We start from the raw sequence: 20,590 nt of genomic DNA on the forward strand, positions 1-20,590 counted from the left end.
GGCACATTATAAAATCAGAAGTTTCAAAATACATCCCATACCCAAAGTAAAGATTAAAGATTAACGATTAGAGATTAGAGATAAGAGATAACTTTATTACCATTGTACAGAACATACAATGGAATTCAGGTGAGGTCAAGAGCGGACTCGTTGCTTTTTAGTTCAGAGTTCATTATGGTGATGGCTTTGGGATAAAAGCTGTTGTAGCGTTACCTGGAGGGCAGCAGTTCAAACAGGTGATGGGAAGGGTGGAATTAATCTATTAAGATGTTTTGTGTCTTCTTCAGGCAATGGTGAAGGTGAGATGTCATCTAGGGTAGGTAGCTGTTGTCTTATGATGTTCTGTGCAGTTTTTATGATTCTCTGCAGGGACTTTGTATCTGCTGCAGAGCAAGGTTATTATAGTTTTGAAATTACCTGCACATCATGAGGAGTGGAGGCCCCATCATGACTGACTGTGGCCGGTTTGTCAAGAAGTCCTTAATCCACAGACAGATGTTGTGCTGTATGCCCAGGTCAGACATCTTGGTGAACAGTCTGCTGGGTAGGATAGTATTAAACGCAGAGCTGTAGTCTACTACCAACAACAGCTGTGCATATGCCCCGTGTTGCTCCAGGTGGCGCAATACAGTGTGGAGGACATATGAGATGATGTCATCCGTTGATCTGTTAGTTTTGTATGTGTATTGGTAGAAGTCCAGAGTTGATGTATTGCAGGATAAATCTCTCCAGGCACTTCATGACTATAGGTGTCAGTGCAATTGGCCTGTAATCATTGAGGGTTGTTATAATAGTCTACTTTGGGACTGGCATGATTGTGGACGTCTTCAGGCAGGTGGGGACAGTGCATTGTATCAGAGAAAGGTTGAAGATATTACTAAATACATCACTTAACTCCACAGAACAGTCTCTGAGGAATCCATTCGACACAGAGAACATTTCAGATATGATAAGGCACAGCAGCAAGTAGAATATATAAACACCGTCCATCATTACCATTCATTAAATGCTGCTGCAAAATAAAAAGTTCACATTCAGTCTCCTCTGTTGACCTACTGTTAAACAAACTGCACACCTACAGCATGAGACAACATGATATGTGTGAAGAGAAACTGTTTTATGGCTGTGTACCATAAAATCCTGACACCTGACTAGGGAACACAAACAGGTGTGAGTGAGACTGTCTTTAATAAAGGCTTGTGTATAGGAAATAAACCAGAACCAAAGCATGTGCAATTCAAATAAAGGAACAGCAACTTAACCGAAAAACCAAGGGGTGATTACACACAGGACATGGGAAAATAGAATAAGACACAGATGAAACACATGAGGAAATCAACTAAGGCGGGAAAACACAGAATGTAAAAGATTCAAGATTCAAGATTCAATACTTTATTGCCATGTCGACATAGTGGATTGGAATTTGTTGCAGTGGGTCTCACAAATACATCAACATTCACTCTCAGCATTCCAGGATAAAAACAAATGCATAAATAAGATAAATAAAATCCAAGTAAAAGTAAAAATAGAACATAGAAAAACCAGTACTATGGGGGGAGAGCAGCAGCAGCAGAATAAAGTGAAAAATGTATGTTAAAGTGCATTAGAGCCGCACATAACCCACCCAAACCACACACACACACATAACCCACCCAAACCACCCACACACACACACACACACACACACACACACACACACAGAAAACATATTTCAAAGTAAAACCACACCAGAAACTACAGATAGGATGAGACACTAAAATAACATTTCAACAACCTTTTTATATAGACTTTGTTTCTCAAAAATGAATTTGAGAGGGTGAGACTGTAGGAGAAATATTTTTATATAAATGATATAATTGAAGTCTTTACGGTGATTCATTTATGTTACCTGATTTATATTGTTTGATGTACTGTTGCTGTGTTATGTGTGCAAAGTGTCCTTGAGTGCTTTGAAAGGCGCCTTTAAATAAAATGCATTATTATTATTATTTTTATTAGTATTATTATTATTATTATTACTTATTTGTTGTGCTTTATTCATTCTTATTGATGCTATTTCTATTTTTACTATCCATTTGCTGCTGTAACACTACAAATTTCCCCCACTAGTAAATATATCTCATATTATTTTTGTTGACGTTGATATAAGGATAGTCCCGCCCCCTTCCGCTAAATGACGTAACACGTCGTCACGTTTTCCGGGTCGCCATTTTGGATCCGTTACGTCAGCTCAGCAGTTGTAGTTAGGGCAGTATCACTATGGGAAGGTCTCTGTTACTACGGTGAAACTTACCTCCATAGGTACGTGACTCGTTTAGTTATTTATTATATTATTTGTCATTACACAGTAAATTATAAAGCTGTTATAAGACTGAGGGACGAACTAAATGTTTGTTGATAAGCGTTGTGTAAAAGTTATTCAGGTTGTGGACCTAATGCTAATGCTAATGCTAACCAATGACAACGATAGTTGTATTAAAAACAAAATTATCTGTCTTTAAACATCAATAAACACTTTGGTTGAACACAGATGTACTGGTGTTTGTCTTAATAAGTTACAGTTGTCATTAGTGAGCATAAGCTTCATAAAGTGTCACACCCAGACTGACTCAAATAAGCTATTATTTTATTAAGTTTATTATCATTTATTTAGTTTTCCTGCTTAAACTTGGGTACATCTTTAATTTGTTAAGTCTAATGAGAGGGTTTTTTTTTTACTACATGACCGTAATTAACAATTATTTCATTATAGATTTGTCTCTTGGTCCATAAAATATCAGAAAATGATGAAAAATGTATATTTATTACCATTATCCAAAGCCCATTTCTAAATTAATCTGATCATTTGGACAGAAACACATCTCTAACTATCCAATGGAGAAAAAATAAAAAAGTATTACTAAAAATACCCAAAAGTTGTACTAGTATATGTGATTCCCACAGAATTTTGAGAGACTATGGTGATTGGACCTCAGTCAAATGCATCATTCTTGTGCACTCTGAGAACAAAATTAAAAGGTTATATCTATAGATATAAAAATCACATTAAACAATTTTGTGCTTTATTACTTCAACTGCTGCTTGTATAGGTATGAATGGTGATGACACGCCCACAAAGCATGGGGAAAGACATTTTAGCAGTTCATAAATGTTCCAAACAAACCATCAAAAAAAGATGAATGTCCGTATTTTAGCTCTGAAACTAAGAAAACAGAAGTGATTATCTGAGTTCAACTAGTTCAGTAGGGTAAGAGCAGCTCTGGTGCAGGGCGAGGTGCTTTGCTGAACATTTTGGGGAGTGTACACAGACATATTTGGCTCATTATGAAACTGTGGTGGCATAAATTAGACTATGGTGGGCTGACACACTAGTCTATATAATTAATGGAAAACACTGATATGAAATAAATGATAATTAAATACTAGTTGTGCTAAAAGTGCCTGTTAAAGTGCACTACAGTAAAATGATGACGGTAATAGAAAATAGTCGTCAGTTTCACCATAGTTTACAGTAGATTAAACTGGATCACATCTTGTCTGGTTGATTGAGAAACATGGGATCATTGACTCCTCCTCCTTCTTTTTTCTTTTTTTAATACAGAAGAAAGGTGCGAGTCTGAGACCATGTTGGCACGTCTCTTCAGGCTCCACGGCCTGCTGGTGGCCTCTCACCCATGGGAGGTGATAATCGGCACCCTCACTGTCACCGTCTGCCTCATGTCTATGAACAGCCTGGCAGCCAGCAGCCAGATGTGCAGCTGGAACGACTGCCCCAAAGTGGAAGAGGTAAAGAGTGTGAGAGAGAGAGAGAGAGAGAGTGTGTGTGTGTGTGTGAGAGAGAGGGGGAGAGAGAGAGACACAGAGAGAGAGAGAGAGTGAGAGAAGGAGACACAGAGAGAGAGAGAGTGAGAGAAGGAGACACAGAGAGAGAGAGAGAGTGAGAGAAGGAGACACAGAGAGAGAGAGAGAGAGAGATACACAGAGAGAGAGAGAGAAAGAGAGAGAGAGACAGAGAGAGAGAGGAGACACAGAGAGAGAGAGAGAGAGAGAGAGAAGGAGACACAGAGAGAGTGAGAGAAGGAGACGCACAGAGAGAGAGAGAGAGAAGGAGAGACACACAGAGAGAGAGAGAGAGAAGGAGAGACACAGAGAGAGAGAGAGAAAAAAAGATAGAGAGAGAGATGAGGATGGAGGAGGAACTATTGCTCAAGTTGTGTCCCCTTTTTTTTTCCTTCTCGTAGAAAAGCCACAGCAGTGACGTCATCATCTTAACCATCACACGCTGCATCGCCATCGTTTACATCTATTTCCAGTTCAAGAGCCTCCGACAGCTGGGATCCAAATATATTCTAGGTCAGTATTATCAGATGTAGTAGATTGAAACTGTACGGGAGCATTCGAGGTCACTGCTTCATTTATATTTATATGTATCACCTGGCTTCACTATTAATAATACACCACACAGTTCATGTTTTATATATATTTAATATTCTCTTCTTTTTTCTTTTTTTCTCCTCCTCCTCCTCCGCAGGTATCGCAGGTTTATTCACTGTGTTTTCCAGCTTTGTTTTCAGCACAGTCGTCATTCACTTCTTCGGTAAAGAGCTGACAGGCCTCAAGTAAGTGTTCCACTAACATATACATTAGTTTATAGATACTAGTGATTGTCTTTCAGCTAATGGTTGAGGTATATGAGATGTTGGTCACGTCGCCCAGCCTTAGGTTGAGGTTACAAGCGCCACCTCTTTCCCAGAAATCAAGAAAAGTGAGATTAGCGCTGCAACATTCATTCTTTAAGGAGAAATATGACCAAATTCTCTGGTGCTAGCTTTTTAAATGTGAATATCTTCTGGTTTCTATTAGGGGCTGCTTGATTATGGAAAAAATCCTAATCACGATTATTTGGGTAAAAATTGAAATCACGATTATTAAAATGTTTTTTTTTACTTTAGAAACATGCTGCATTTATTGTCCATTCGGCTTAATTAATTGTCTCTCCCAGCAGCAGCCTTTTATCTGCCGCTTAACACAACACACAGCAGGAAATGTGCAGAGATATTAGAGCTGAGCGAGTTACCATGACGATAGTTCACACATCACATCCTGGTTTTTAATAATTAGTCAGTAAACTCAGCATCGTCTGACGCAGGCTGGAAACTCTGCACTTTTATTTACAGTTAAAACATTTCGCCGTGTGTTTCAGCTTCTGTCAAACTAACGGAGCTGTGGCGGCTTCGTGCTTTTCAAAATAAAACCATTTGTTATTGAGCGCTATCTCATTTTTATTAAAAATCATTTCACCCTGATTTTATTAGTTTTGACATCGTTTGGCCCATAAATCGTAATCACGATCAAATTTTGATTAATTGAGCAACCTTAATTTCTGTGAGAGTAAACTGAATATCTTTGACTTGTGGACTGTTGCTCAGGATAATAGAAAACATTTGAGGGTGTCATTTTGGGCTTTGGGAAACGGTGATTAACATTTTTAGACATTTTATAGACCCAACTAATCAATCACCAACTAATCAATCATGTAGATAAAAATTGTCACATCTCATTTTTTTGTTGTTTTACACCAAGCAAAGATTACCACACAAGCTATATTAGATATGTAGATAGCTGTTTGTATACAATAGATCAACAGAGGACATTATAATGGTGCAAAACTCTTTATAGTGGTAGTTTAATATTTATATCAATCAATTAATTGATATCAATTAATATCAAAAAGACATGAAGTCAAGTCAGTCATGTAGCCGTGCAGCAGTTTCACCAGAATTATTACTAAATGGATCTTAAAGTTGAGCTCTGCCACAGAGGACCCTTTGCTCCAATTTTTGAAACTCTTTGGCTTTCCAAAAATGTAGACGGAGGTCACAGTGGAAAAAAATTCCCATCATTCCCTGATTGTCATTTGACTCTTTTTTTTCCCCCCCTCGTAGTGAAGCGCTGCCGTTCTTCCTCCTGCTCATCGACCTCTCCAAAGCCTGCGCCCTGGCCAAATTTGCCCTCAGCTCAAACTCTCAGGTAAATAATCACACGCTTTGTTTTAACATGTGTCTGAATGTAAGAGTCATATGTTTAGTTTATTACTTTATTACTCTTCTTGGGATCCACACAGATCATAAACAGCAATTTACATACAGACTCATACAAGAAAAATACATGATGAGGTTAGAAAGACAAAAAAAAAGGATAAAATAAAATACAAAATCATGTCAATACAAAATATAATAAAATAGTATATAACAGATAAGTAGCTCCTCTCCATCCACATGTTCACTATGTGTTGTTTTTAGGAGGAGGTGAGGGAGAATATCTCACAGGGCATGGCCATCCTGGGTCCCACCTTCACCCTGGATGCTCTGGTTGAGTGTCTCGTCATTGGGATCGGCACCATGTCGGGTAAGAAATGTTTATATTACTTAGTGCTGGGCGGTGTACCTGTTCACACTGAATACCGGTCTATATTTTTGTTATGATATGAATTTTTAATGTATCGTCATACCGGTGTTGTGAACAGCTGATTATGCATGAAAAAAATACCGTCATATACCATGAAACCGCTTTTATTTTGAAAAATACCGTGATATACATTTTTGGCCATACCGCCCAGCACTAATATTACTTCTCTAAAAAGTGAAAGCTGTGTTTATATTTAGTTGATGGACAGAAAATTATCTGGCAACTGCTTTCTTAAGACATTTTTCAAGCAAAAATATAAAATAGTTGCTGGTTCATGACTCTAAAAATTTGATTATTGATTTTTTTGGTTTTACATGATTTTATATTTAATTTTTTGGGCTGCTGGTTGGACAAAATAAGACATTTGAGGATGTCATATTGGACACCAGGAAGTGTTTTCCACCATTTTTATGATATTTTATTGACCAAATGATAAATAGTGATAATAATCATTAGTTACAGCCCGATTATAGTTTCTTAAATATGATTTTTGTCAGCTTTTTAACATTTTAATCAGACAAAACAAGCAATTTTTTTAAAGACCTTACTGTAGCTTCTGAGAAATCAGAAGCTACTGTAAGGTCAATGTAAGGTCAATGTAATTTTTTTCAGATCTTTTATATATGTCATTTATTAAAGACTAATTTATTAATCTGGAGTATTATCAGCAGATAATCTTTAGTTGCAACCTTAATTTTCTTAAATCATGATGATAAATTGACAGCAGTATTCCTCTCTTCTGTCTTCCAGGTGTGCCTCAGTTAGAGATCATGTGTTGTTTCGGCTGCATGTCGGTCCTGGCCAACTACTTTGTCTTCATGACCTTCTTCCCTGCGTGTGTGTCTCTGGTTCTGGAGGTAAGACCCATGTGTGAGGAGGATTATAGTCTGACAGTATGTGGAGGTGGGTGTTTGCATCTCAGGGCTCATGTGTCTGTGTGTGTTTGTGTGTGTGTGTGTGTGTCTGTGTGTGTCTGTGTGTGCAGCTCTCCAGAGAAAGTCGTGAAGGCCGTCCGATCTGGCAGCTGAGCCACTTCGCCCGCGTGCTAGCTGAAGAAGAGGACAACAAACCCAATCCTGTGACCCAGAGAGTTAAAATCATCATGGTGAGGAGCTGCTGCATTCAGCTTTGTTAGAGGAGATATTAAACACCTGAGTCAGGTTGACAGCTGTGTTGATGGAGTAAACACCGTATACCATCTTCTCTTGCTCAATGAAGATACTTTAATATACTTTAATGGTAATAAATATCTTTATTGAGGTAATAAATACATTTCACTCAGGTATATGCTGACAAATAGAAAGATACATCTTAAATACATCTTAAGACCAATTAGCTCAAACATTTTACTTTGTGGCTCTTCTGGATCCACATCAGGCTAAAGATGTTTTTATGACTTTTATCTTTCAGTCTCTGGGCCTGGCCTTGGTTCACGCTCACACTCGACTAGCGGCCGAGCGCTCGGGTCAGAACCGCACGGAGGAGGGACGCATGGAGAAGAGGCTGGACTCTGGTGGCACCGTGTGGCCCATGCAGCTCTCCAGGTAAAACATGAGATGAGGAAGATAGTTCATACCAAGGCTGCACGATATGGACAAATTATCATATCTTGATATTGAATCCAAATATCTTGATATCGATACAATATGATTGATTTCACACTTTAAAATGTAGTGACAGTCAATATCAATCATTCTTAAACAAAACAGCATAATGATACCAAATGTACAAAATAGTTTATTAATCACAAGAAACCAATTACTGTCTGAAGCTGCATTGAAATAAACTGTGAAAATTAAGTCTCTGGCTGCATTAAAATAAATAGATTTAAAATAAATAAGAGTGTATGTTACTGTAATGTCTGCTTTGACACAGTGCTTCGAGGATTTATAACACTTATTGTAAACAGCACTTACCTAGTAAACTCTTTATCGTGAACTCTTTTTTTAAACTTTCCTACATAAATAAGACTACAGACAAACATGTTAAATGATGGAGAGGTACTTGCGTCTGACGGTGTCTCCATGCACTCTTTATTATTAACCTTTATTTTACCTCCAAAGACCATTGAGAAGGAGTTCTCATTTACAATGATGTCGAGAAACATTTACAGCAACGCAACAAAACACAGAACAATATAGGGTCAAGCAAACGAAAGAAAGAAAAGAAAATGTTAGGAAAAATAAAACAATGAATAAATACAGTTAAACAGTCAAGATATGGTGAAGTAAAAAACAATCTTCATACAGAGCTTTGAGGTGTTGTTTGATATCGTCCATATCGTTGCTTTTTGCGATATTAATATCTTGCATGTTCATATCTAGATATAGATATCATTCAGCCCTAGTTCATACTGTCAATAATCTGCCTTTTAGTCCTCCTCCTAATTAACTCTGTTCATCTGTCTTCATCATCTCCCAGCATGGACCTGGAGCAGGTGATAACTCTCGCTCTCGCCCTGCTCCTGGCTGTGAAGTACGTCTTCTTCGAGCAGCCGGAGACGGAGTCCTCCCTGTCCCTCATGAGCCCCATTATCAGCTCCCCTCCTCCACAGAAGCCTAAAGCAGCTGAGGACTGCTGCAGGCGAGAATTCCCCAACCCGAAACCCCAGAAGACCACAAACAACACTACAGCAACCAATCCTCCCGCCTCCGCAGCCGTATCAGACTCTAAACTTTCCACTGAGGCTGACACGGCATTCACGGAGAAGGGTGAGACTTATAATTAGCCCTACTCGCTTTAATAATCTCTGCACTCACTCGCTCTCTGCTTCTCCTTTTTTTTAACTTAATGTGACCTTTGTCTTCCCTCCTTCTTCCTCTACAGCGGAGGAAGCTCATCCTGCAGCAGCCTCAGCAGAAAACAGCCCCTGTGTTTCATGTTTCGGGGAGTCACCCGCTCCTTGTGTTCCTTTAAGTAGCTCTAATCCGGAGCCGCGGTCGCAGGAGGAATGCATGGCCATCCTCTCAGATCCTCAGGTAAGACGCCAGAGCAGATTAAATCTTCTATCAAAGCACAAGGACGCCTTTTTGTGTTCGCTCCAAAACGTATAAAGAATCAACCGGTTTGCTTTTGATGTTTGGTTCCAGAGAGGCGCCCGTTTCCTCAGCGATGCGGAGGTGATGAACCTCGTCACCTCGCGGAACATCCTGAACTATAAGCTGGAAGCCGTCCTGGAGACTCCAGAGAGGGGCGTGGCCATCAGGAGGGAAATGTTATCATCGAAGCTGCCTGCTGCCTCCGCTCTGACTTATCTGCCGTATAAAGACTACGACTATTCCAAGGTGCTGGCAGCATACATCTGTTAACTGTATAATCCCATTTATCACTTTAAAATATGGCTCCATCACCTCAGCTGCTGCCCAGGTTGTTTAATCTTCTAGCAGAATCAGTTACTCAGATTCTTTTAGCAGATAAAGTGTTTCTGTGTTCCTGTTGCAGCTGAATCAGGATGTTTTATTTAGCCTGCGCTTCATGACTTTCAGGTGATGGGTACTTGCTGCGAGAACGTCATCGGGTACATGCCGGTGCCGGTAGGAGTGGCCGGTCCTCTTCTGTTGGACGAGAAGCAGTTTCACATTCCCATGGCGACGACGGAGGGCTGCCTGGTGGCCAGCACCAACAGAGGATGCAGGGCGCTCTCTGTAAGTGAGGAAAGAAAATCATCACAGACGAGGCTCAGCGTTCAACACTCACACAAACACAATACATGCTCCTAAAAACTGAATCAAATATACAGCGTAAATAACTGGATAAAATAAATGGTGTGAGTAAAGCCAGGGTTTATAGTTAGGGCTGGGCGATTATAGCAAAAATCAAAATCACGATTAATTGAACTTTTAACCTCGATTACGATTAATGAACGATTATCTCCACCCTTGATGAACAATTATGTATTTTCATAGTTTCTTTAGTTTAGTATTTTACACTGCTGCCCTCACACATGAGCATCTTTAGGGAGTGAAAATAAAGATGTTTTAAGGTGTGACGCTGTGGTTAACCTTCCTCCCTCCCTTCCTTCCTTCCTTCCTCCTGTCCTCCCTAGACTGGAGGACAACAAGAAGGTTAAGGTGTGATGCTGTGGTTAATGTCTAGTTTACTCGATTAGAACTATGTAAAGATCATGGTTTGGGTTAAAATGATCACTGGAGACAAGTTTTCAAATTCCTTAATGATATGCAACCTTTGCTGTCATGGCAACAGTGAACACCACGATTAACTGACATGAGCAAGATTAAGTTGATTAGAGTTTCTAAATGTTAAAAAATTTCGTTTTGTAAATTTCGATTATTTTTCGATTAGTTGCCCAGCCCTAGTTATAGTACTGTCTTTGGGGCTGTGTGATATGAAGATACATATATATAGTGTGACGCAAATCACACTCTTTACAGCTGTGTTTTTTGTCATGTGAGATATGAGATTTTGGTCATACTGCCTAGCCCTAGTTTTAGTGCGCTTAAAAACAGCATTAAATATACAGGATAAATATTTTAGGTAGAATATAAACATGATTTGTGTGCATATATAAGGTGGGAAGGAAGAGTTCTGGCCTGATGGAAGTAGCTGGAAGGATTTGGAATACCTCAGTAGCTGTAATGAAATGAAATGAACTTTTATTATCTGCTGTAGCAACATATCTACTCTCTAAATCACATTTGTTCTCCTTTTGAGAGAAAAACTCAAATTTATACTTTTAAGTTTTTGCTTTCATGATGGTGCCTCTTAGTTTTACATTACATCATCTGCTCACGTAGCTGGAGTCTTTATTTCTATACAGATCTATAGGTGTGTGTGTGTGTGTGTGTGTGTGTGTGTGTGTGTGTGTGTGTGTGTGTGTGTGTGTGTGTGTGTGTGTGTGTGTGTGTGTGTGTGTGTGTGTGTGTGTACTGTGCTGACTCTGTTTTCCTTCTGTGCAGCTGAGCGGTGGTTGCCGTAGCAGCATCCTGGCTGACAGTATGACGAGGGGTCCTGTGGTGAGGCTGCCCTCAGCGTGCCGGGCAGCAGAGGTCAAAGTCTGGCTCGAGACCCCTGACGGTTTCAGCACCATCAAAGAAGCCTTCGAACAGACCAGCAGGTCGGTAGAAACGCTCCGACCAGCTGAAAACATTACGAGCATGACTGAAGATCACTGTAGTAACAACTGTGAAATGTTCTCCTCAGTTCACTCCTTAAATGAATATTCACACTTCGCAGGTTTGCTCGACTGGAGAAGCTGTTCGTCGGATTAGCGGGGAGGAATTTGTACATTCGCTTCCAGTCTCAGACCGGGGACGCCATGGGCATGAACATGTTATCCAAGGTTAGCTCACATCATGTGTAGCAGGCAGATGTCAATGCAGTGTTTGTTCCAGTCAGGAAGCTTTATACAAGAATATAGAAAGCATATTTAACCCTCCTGTTGTCCTCAGGTCAAAGAAGGACAGGAGGATGGGATGAAGAAGGAAGGAAGGAAGGAAGGAAGAAAGGGAGGAAAGGAGTAAGAGAGAAAGAAAGAGAAAGGAAGGAAAGGAGTAAGGAGGGAAGGAAGAAAGGGAGGAAGGAAGGAAGAAGGAAAGAAAGGAGTATAAAAGGAGGAGGGAGGAAAGAAAGAGGGAAGGAAGGGGAAGAACGAAGGAAAAAATAAAGAAAAAGGGAGGAAAGAAGGAACAGTCAAAACAGACGGGGTCAATTTGACCCGGGAGGACGACACGAAGGTTAAAGAAGATAAAAATGATTCAAGGAAAATTAAAACTCAATTAACCTTTGTGTCGTCCTCCCGGGTCAAATTGACCCCGTCTGTATTGACTGTTCCTTCTTTCCTCCCTTCCTTCCTTCCTTCCTTCCTTCCTTCCTTCCTTCCTTCCTTCCTTCCTACTTTATTTCCGTCCTCCGTCCTTTCCTTCCTTCCTTCCTTCATTCCTTCTTTACTTCCCTCCTTCTTCCTCCTTTCCTTCCTTCCTTCCTCCCTCCCTCCTTTCCTTCCCTTCTTCCTTTCTCCCTCCCTCCTTTCCTTCCTTCCTTCCTTCCTTCCACCCTCCATTCCTTCCTTCCTTCCTCCCTCCTTTCCTCCTTCTTCCTCCCTTCTTTCCTTCCTTCATTCCACCCTCCTTTCCTTCCTTCCTTCCTTCTTCCCTCCCTCCCTCCCTCCTTTCCTTCGTTCCTCCCTTCCCTCCTCCTTTCCTTCCTCCCTTCCTCCCTTCCTTCCTTGACTCGAGGACAACAGGAGGGTTAAAATCAGGAAAGGCGCTCTGATAAAAGTTTGTTTTAAGAAGGAACTTTAGAGATGTTACTGAAGACTTTATGCCGTTGTGTCTCAGGGGAGCGAGCAGGCTCTACACAGGCTCAAGCAGCTGTATCCAGATGTGGAGGTGCTGTCCGTCAGCGGAAACTACTGCACCGACAAGAAGTCTGCATCCATAAACTGGATCTTAGGCCGAGGGAAATCCGCCGTGTGTGAGGCCACGATCCCCGCCCAGGTCGTCAAAGAGGTAAAGAAACTCCTCTGTGGTTAGAGCACATGCCACATACGCAGCCGACCCCGGTTCAAATCCCGATCGGAGGTCCTTCCCCTACCTTCCTTCCTTCCCTCCTTTCCTTCCTCCCTCCCTCCCTCCTTCTCTCTTTCTTTCCTCCCCATACCTTCCTCCCTTCCTTCTTTCCTCCCTTCTTATTTTCCTTTCTCCCTCCCTCCCTCTTTCCTTCCTTCCTTCCTCCATCCCTCCTACCTTCCTCCCTTCTTTCCTCCATTCTTCCTTCCTTCCTCCTTTCCTTCCTCCCTCCTTCCTTCTCTCTTTCTTTCCTCCCCATACCTTCCTCCCTTCCTTCTTTCCTCTGTCCTTCCTTCCTCCCTTCTTATTTTCCTTTCTCCCTCTCTCCCTCTTTCCTTCCTTTCTTCCTTCCTTCCTTCCTTCCTCCCTCCTACCTTCCTTCCTTCTTTCCTCCATTCTTCCTTCCTTCCTTCCTTCCTTCCTTCCTTCCTTCCTTCCTTCCTTCCTTCCCTCCTTCCTTCCTCCTTCCTTCCTCCTTCACCCCCCACCCCCCTCTCTCCCATGTTTCCTGTCGGTCTACTGATAAATAAAGGCGTTTATGCCAACAAAAAAAAAAGAAACTCCTCTGCTCGCCCCTCATCATACATCACTAATCACCAGTTAATCTATTTAAATCTCACATTTCTTACTGAAACTCACCTCTTCCTGTTTGCGTAGGTACTGAAGAGCAGTACGGCTGCTCTGGTGGAGCTCAACATTAATAAGAACTTGGTGGGCTCGGCCATGGCGGGAAGCATCGGGGGCTTTAACGCTCACGCTGCTAACATTGTAGCGGCCATCTACATCGCATGCGGACAGGTATGTAATCACTCACATCATTTGAGCTTTAAGTTAATCCATTTTATATATAATGTGGAAAAAATCACAAGCAACTGAGAAGGAAGATGAGTTTAAATGGAATCATATTGCTCATTATATTAATTTTATTCTTTTACTATTATTGTTCTTATTATTTATTGTTCTTTATTCTTTTTTTTATTGCTGCTCTTCTATTTTACTGTCTACTTTGCTGCTGTAATAATGCAAATGTCCCCATTGTGAGACTAATAGAGGAATATTTTCTTATCTTGTTAACTCTAAAGGCTGTAATTCATTAATAGTTGGGGACATAGATCATTTGTAACAGTAACAGAGTATCTTCAAAATCCTGAAATATAACTTATATTATGTCAAAAATCATGTATTTTAATATAAATTATTATTTTTCTTATGGAATAAAATGTCAGAAAATGGTAAAAAATCTTGATCGCTGTTTCCTAAATCCCAACGTGATGTCTTCAAATGTCCTGATCAACCCAAAAATATTCAGTTTATTATCAAACTACTAAAGAAACCAGAAAAAAAATCACAATGAAGAAGCTTAACATGCAAATAAACATGGAAATAAAGTAATTAATGTTTAATAAATCAAATAATCACATTTTCTGTTGATTGACTGATTATTGTAGCGCTAATTTTGATGAGATACTTAAAATAATTGCTGATAGGAATCTACTACTTTCTAAAATGATCACTATGACAACCTGAAATACATTATGGATCATGTATTGACAAACAGACGGAGAGACTTGCTGTTAGATATTAAAAACAGAATAAAAAGTCACATGAACATTTATTTATTGATTGTGTTTCAGGACCCGGCTCAGACTGTGGGAAGCTCGAACTGCATCACTCAGATGGAGCCTGCCGGTCCAGACGGAGAAGACCTTTACATCAGCTGCACGATGCCGTCCATAGAGCTGGGCACCGTCGGAGGAGGCACCAACCTGCCGCCACAGCAGGCCTGTCTGCAGGTAGATATACACACCTGGTCTACACTTTAAAACACTCCTGTTGTCCTCGAGTCAAGGAAGGAAGGGAGGGAGGTGGGAGGAAGGTGGGAGGAAGGAAGGGGGGAAGGAAGGAAAGAGGGAAGGGAAGGAGGAAAGAAGGAAGGTAGGAGGGAGGGAGGGAGAAAGGAAAATAAGAGAGGAAGGAAGGTAGGGGGGAGGAAAGAAAGAGAGAATGAGGGAGGGAGGAAGGAAAGGAGGGAAGGAAAGAAGGAGAGAGGAAGGAAAGGAGGAAAGAGGGAAGGAAGGTAGGAGGGAGGGAGGAAGGAAGGAAGGAAAGAGGGAGAGAGGGAGAAAGGAAAATAAAAAGGGAGGAAGGACGGAAGGACAGGAAAGAAGGAAGGTATGGGGAGGAAAGAAAGAGAGAAGGAGGGAGGGAGGAAGGAAAGGAGGGAAGGAAGGAAGGAAGGTAGGGGGGAGGAAAAAGAGAGAATGAGGGAGGGAGTAAAGGAAATGAGGGAAGGAAAGAAGGAGGAAGGAAGGAAGGAAGGAAGGAAGGTAGGGGGAGGAAAGAAAGAGAGAATGAGGGAGGGAGGAAGGATAGGAGGGAAGGAAAGAAAGAGGGAGGAAAGAAGGAAGGACAGATGGAAGGAAAGAGAGAATGAGGGAGGGAGGAGGGAAGGAAAGAAAGAGGGAGGGAGGAAGGAAGGAAGGACAGATGGAAGGAAAGAGAGAATGAGGGAGGGAGGAAGGAAGGTAGGGGGGAGGAAAGAGAATGAGGGAGGGAGGGAGGAAAGGAGGGAAGGAGGAAGGAAGGAAGGACAGATGGAGAGAAGGAGGGAGGGAGGAAGGAAAGAAGGAACAGTCAAAACAGACAGGGTCAATTTGACCCGGGAGGACGACAGGAAGGTAGAAGAAATTGAATGGGAAAGTTTTAAAGGGATAGTTCATATTTTTTTAAGTGCAGTTGTCTGAGGTTGTTTTCCGTAGTTATTTTATAGCTGCTGTAGATTTGATTTATCACAGAGTCGTTTAGTAATGCTCTGCAAATGTATTTTAGCCACATAAATAATTAAAGGCTCACCTAAATAAATCAATCTCAGTTTAAGTGTTTTGCTATATTTAGGATATTTACAGCACTTAACGTCATTAGACAGCTCTTCCTACACATGCAGCACATTTTATCACGCTGCAGGTACTATAAATGAAAAAATACAAACTATCCCTTTTTTAAAGTCAAGTCAATGTATTTATAGAGCACATAAAACAATAAAGAGAATAGCGATAAAATAAAAGCACATAAGACATAATTATGAGGATCAAAAGAAAATTAATACAAATGTAGAGTAGAATAAATTAAATTTTAGAAAAGAAAAACACGTAATTTATCTTTTTGAAATACAGAAACTGCAACTTTTAAAGAGAGAACTTTTAAAATTTGGAATTTAATCTGATATTTTCACAATAAATCTCAAATGTTCATGTAAAAAAAGTAAGAATGTGTAGATTGATGTAAGCCAAGAGGTCCAATCCGGCCCAGTTTCCTTCTTCCTCTTTTTTCCTTCCTTCTGTCTGTCCTTCCTAACTTTCTTCCTCCCTTCCTCCCTGTCTGCTTTTCCTCCCCTCCTTCCTTCCTTCCTTCCTTCCTTCCTTCCTTCCTTCCTTCCCTTCTTTCCTTCCGTCTTCTCTTCTCTTCCTCCCCTCCTTCCTTCCTTCCTTCCCTTCTATCTTCCCTTCTTTCCTTCCGTCTTCTCTGCAGGTAGATATACACACCTGGTCTACACTTTAAAACACTCCTGTTGTCCTCGAGTCAAGGAAGGAAGGGAGGAAGGAAGGAAAGGAGGAAAGAGTGAAGGAAGGAAGGAAAGGAGGGAGAAAGGAAAATAAGAAGAGAGGAAGGAAGGAAGGAAGGACAGAGGAAAGAAGGAAGGGAGGAAGGTATGAGGAGGAAAGAAAGAGAAGGAGGGAGGGAGGAAGGAAATGAGGGAAGGAAGGTAGGAGGGAGGGAAGAAAGAGAGAATGAGGGAGGGAAGGAAAGAAAAATAAGAAGGAATGAAGGAAGGAAGGAAAGAGGGAGGGAGGGAGAAAGGAAATAAGAAGGAAGGAAGGAAGGACAGAGGAAAGAAGGAAGGGAGGAAGGTATGGGGAGGAAAGAAAGAGAGAAGGAGGGAGGGAGGAAGGAAAGGAGGGAAGGAAGGACAGAGGAAAAGAAGGAAGGAAGGTATGGGGAGGAAAGAAAGAGAGAAGGAGGGAGGGAGGAAGGAAAGGAGGGAAGGTAGGTAGGGGGAGGAAAGAAAGACAGAATGAGGGAGGGAGGAAGGGAAGGAAGGAAGGAAGGTGGGGGGAGGAAAGAGAGAATGAGGGAGGGAGGAAGGAAAGAGGGAGGAAGGACGGAAGGACAGATGGAAGGAAAGAGAGAATGAGGGAGGGAGGAAAGGAGGGAAGGAGGAAGGAAGGAAGGACAGATGGAGAGAAGGAGGGAAGGAGGGAGGGAGGAAGGAAAGAAGGAACAGTCAAAACAGACAGGGTCAATTTGACCCGGGAGGACGACATGAAGGTTAAAGAAATTGAATGAGAAAGTTTTAAAGGGATAGTTCGTATTTTTTTGAGGTTGTTTTCCGTAGTTATTTATTAGCTGCTGTAGATTTGATTTATCACAGAGTCGTTTAGTAATGCTCTGCAAATGTATTTTAGCCACATAAATAATTAAAGGCTCACCTAAATAAATCAATCTCAGTTTAAGTGTTTTGCTATATTTAGGATATTTACAGCACTTAACGTCATTAGACAGCTCTTCCTACACATGCAGCACATTTTATCACGCTGCAGGTACTATAAATGAAAAAATACAAACTATCCCTTTTTAAAGTCAAGTCAATGTATTTATAGAGCACATAAAACAATAAAGAGAAGAGCGATAAAATAAAAGCACATAAGACATAATTATGAGGATCAAAAGAAAATTAATAAAAATGTAGAGTAGAATAAATCAAATTTTAGAAAAGAAAAACACATAATTTATCTTTTTGAAATACAGAAACTGCAAAATATGAGAGAACTTTTAAAATTTGGAATTTAATCTGATATTTTCACAATAAATCTCAAATGTTCATGTAAAAAAAGTAAGAATGTGTAGGTTGATGTAAGCCAAGAGGTCCAGTCCGGCCCAGTGTCCTTCTTCCTCTTTTTTCCTTCCTTCTGTCTGTCCTTCCTAACTTTCTTCCTCCCTTCCTCCCTGTCTGTTTTTCCTCCCCTCCTTCCTTCCTTCCTTCCTTCCTTCCTTCCCTTCTATCTTCCCTTCTTTCCTTCCGTCTTCTCTTCTCTTCCTCCCCTCCTTCCTTCCTTCCTTCCCTTCTATCTCCCCCTCTTTTCTTACGTCTTCTCTTATCTTCCTTCCATCTGTCCTTCCTCCCTTCCTTCCTTCCATCTGTCTTCTCTTCTCTTCCTACCTTTCTTCCTCCGTTCCTCCCTGTCTGCTTTTCCTCCCCTCCTTCCTTCCTTCCTTCCTTCCTTCCTTCCCTTCTATCTTCCCTTCTTTCCTTCCGTCTTCTCTTCTCTTCCTTCCATTTGTCCTTCCTCCCTTTCTTCCTTCCATCTGTCCTCTCTTCTCTTCCTTCCATTTGTCCTTCCTCCCTTTCTTCCTTCCTTCCATCTGTCTTCTCTTCTCTTCCTACCTTTCTTCCTCCCTTCCTCCCTGTCTGCTTTTCCTCCCCTCCTTCCTTCCTTTCTTTCTTCCTTCCTTCCTTCCTTCCTTCCTTCCTTCCTTCCTTCCTTCCTTCCTTCCTTCCTTCCTTCCCTTCTGTCTATCTTCCCTTCTTTCCTTCGATCTGTCTTCTCTTCCTTCCATCTGTCCTTCCTTCCTTCCCTTCTATCTATCTTCCCTTCTTTCCTTCCATCTGTCTTCTCTCCTCTTCCTTCCATCTGTCCTTCCTCCCTTTCTTCCTTCCATCTTTCCCTCCTGAATTCTCTTCCTTCTCATCCCTCTTTTCCTTCCTGTATGTGACCCTCGAATGAAAATGACTTTGACACCTCTGCTTTAGATTCTCCATTTAATATAAAAACCTTCACTTTAAACATCCGTCCTCGTCTCTAGATGCTTGGTGTCCAAGGTACGAGCCCCCACCAGCCCGGCGAGAACGCCCGTCAGCTGGCCCGGGTGGTTTGCGGCACCGTGCTGGCAGGAGAGCTCTCCCTGATGGCCGCCCTCGCTGCCGGACACCTCGTAAAGAGTCACATGACCCACAACAGGTCAGAAACATCACTCACTATAACACACTCTGTCATAAATGTTGTAATAGCTCTCCTTGCTGATTTCTCTCTTTTTTTTTTTTTTTTTTAGATCTAAAACAAATTTACCACAAACTCCCGCGTGACATAAACCATCGCTGCTCCGTCGGGGGAGTCAGCCAGAGTGAACGATGCACTCCGGGACGCCTGCAGGACACTTTTCCGAAAGAGGACCGAAGAGTCTCTTTATGAAGGAAAGTGCTGCACGTCGAGGAAATACCAAACATTTAAAAAAAGAAAGAAAAGAAAGACTGACGGAGAAAACACTCAGATTCACGTGCTCGCTTCCTGTGTGTGTGTGTGTGTGTGTGTGTGTGTGTGTGCGCGTGCATGTGTGTGTGTCCCCTTGCCCGACTGACTGCAAAGACTTTGATGAATTGAGATGTTTTAATGTTGCGGTTACTGATTTGTGCCATTTGTCTGCATCTGAGCGTTGCACTACTGTGACAAACTTTAATGCATTTTATTTTGAAAGGACAGGTCCGCCATTGTTGAGTCATGTGATGGTTGTTGGGTTTTTTTTGGGGGGGGGGGGTTTTGTTGTTGGATTGGTTAAAATAATCCACACTGCACAAAAGAAAAAGGGTCGTTCTGTGCCTCGGAAAGTGAAAAGAGCTTTTTTTTATTTTATCCATCATGCAAATGGAAAGACTCAAATTCCATATTAATTTATTTTGTGGTTTTCCTTCTCAAAGTACATGAAGTGAGATCTTTTATTTTGAAGGCTGACAGATGTTTTTTTTTTTGTTGTTTTTATGCACTTGCCAAACTTTCGCTCGAGACTGCGCTGTTACGAGAGCAGCTGACATTTGTTCTGAACGTCTGAACTTTTTGCCTGAATGTAAATCTGTACGTACGATATCAGTGTTTTTGTTTTTTTTTAGGATATTTCTCGTACATACTTTCCTTCCATCGGAGGTTTTTGCACTGACTCCGAAAAAAGAAGCTAGATGAATTGTTGCAGGCAGGTTGAGTCTTTGTAGCAGCCACGCTACGTAATAACGACCGATTACGTAATACATTTGCCCGTTTTTTTTTTTAACGCAATAAAACCAATAACGTGATAAAACGTAATGAGTTTTGGCCGATAATGTAATGTAAGATCTTTGACTGTAAGTTTCACACTTCCATGAAACTTCCGAAGTTTTTACGTTAAAATTATTACATTAAAAAAACAGACAAAATTATTACGTTATCTGATCTTAACGTAATTGGCTAGGTTAAAAAGAAAGAGTACGAATGTAATAACTGAAGCCGATAATGTAAAAATATTCTGATATCACTTTACTTAAGTTTTATTTATTTTATTACTTCCATGGAAGTTTTTACGTTAAAATTATTACATTAAAAAAATAGACAAAATTATTACGTTATCTGTTCTTATTACGTAATTGGCTAGTTAAAAAAAACCCAAATGTAATAAGATGAGGCTATAAGGTAATAATATACTGATACGTTCTCGGCTTAATACGTTAAAAAACTGGCAAAATTATTACGTTATTGGCTAGGTTAAAAAAAAAGTACGAATGTAATAACTGA

General features: G+C 40.9%; 1 protein-coding gene across 3 annotated transcripts; it reads left to right on the forward strand.

Annotated features, from left to right (window-relative positions):
- The first annotated feature begins 2,231 nt into the window (after nucleotides 1–2,231).
- LOC128380286 (3-hydroxy-3-methylglutaryl-coenzyme A reductase-like) lies at nucleotides 2,232–19,532 on the forward strand. 3 transcript variants are annotated; one of them, XM_053340035.1, is made up of 20 exons: nucleotides 2,232–2,301; nucleotides 3,602–3,786; nucleotides 4,242–4,353; nucleotides 4,532–4,619; nucleotides 5,946–6,030; nucleotides 6,303–6,408; nucleotides 7,219–7,325; nucleotides 7,454–7,573; nucleotides 7,879–8,012; nucleotides 8,890–9,179; nucleotides 9,295–9,446; nucleotides 9,558–9,752; nucleotides 9,954–10,112; nucleotides 11,385–11,542; nucleotides 11,662–11,767; nucleotides 12,765–12,935; nucleotides 13,653–13,793; nucleotides 14,630–14,788; nucleotides 18,858–19,012; nucleotides 19,104–19,532. In XM_053340035.1, the coding sequence occupies exons 2-20, from the start codon at nucleotides 3,625–3,627 to the stop codon at nucleotides 19,135–19,137; spliced, it is 2,634 nt and encodes an 877-aa protein (XP_053196010.1). In that variant the 5' UTR covers nucleotides 2,232–2,301; nucleotides 3,602–3,624; the 3' UTR covers nucleotides 19,138–19,532. The 3 variants fall into 3 exon arrangements, with proteins under 3 accessions (XP_053196010.1, XP_053196011.1, XP_053196013.1); XM_053340036.1 differs by having other exon boundaries at nucleotides 9,316–9,446; XM_053340038.1 differs by having other exon boundaries at nucleotides 9,319–9,446.
- The last annotated feature ends 1,058 nt before the right edge of the window (nucleotides 19,533–20,590 follow it).

Source organism: Scomber japonicus, chromosome 19 (assembly GCF_027409825.1).
Source record: "Scomber japonicus isolate fScoJap1 chromosome 19, fScoJap1.pri, whole genome shotgun sequence".
In the NCBI taxonomy this organism is placed as follows: domain Eukaryota; kingdom Metazoa; phylum Chordata; class Actinopteri; order Scombriformes; family Scombridae; genus Scomber; species Scomber japonicus.

What these genes read in the sequence shown, in the direction of transcription:
- LOC128380286 (XM_053340035.1), top strand. Translation starts at nt 3,625, where the DNA reads ATGTTGGCACGTCTCTTCAGGCTCCACGGCCTGCTGGTGGCCTCTCAC. An exon ending in CACGGCATTCACGGAGAAGG is followed by an intron (nt 9,180 to 9,294) that starts GTGAGACTTATA and finishes CTTCCTCTACAG; the next exon opens with CGGAGGAAGCTCATCCTGCA. An exon ending in CCATCCTCTCAGATCCTCAG is followed by an intron (nt 9,447 to 9,557) that starts GTAAGACGCCAG and finishes GTTTGGTTCCAG; the next exon opens with AGAGGCGCCCGTTTCCTCAG.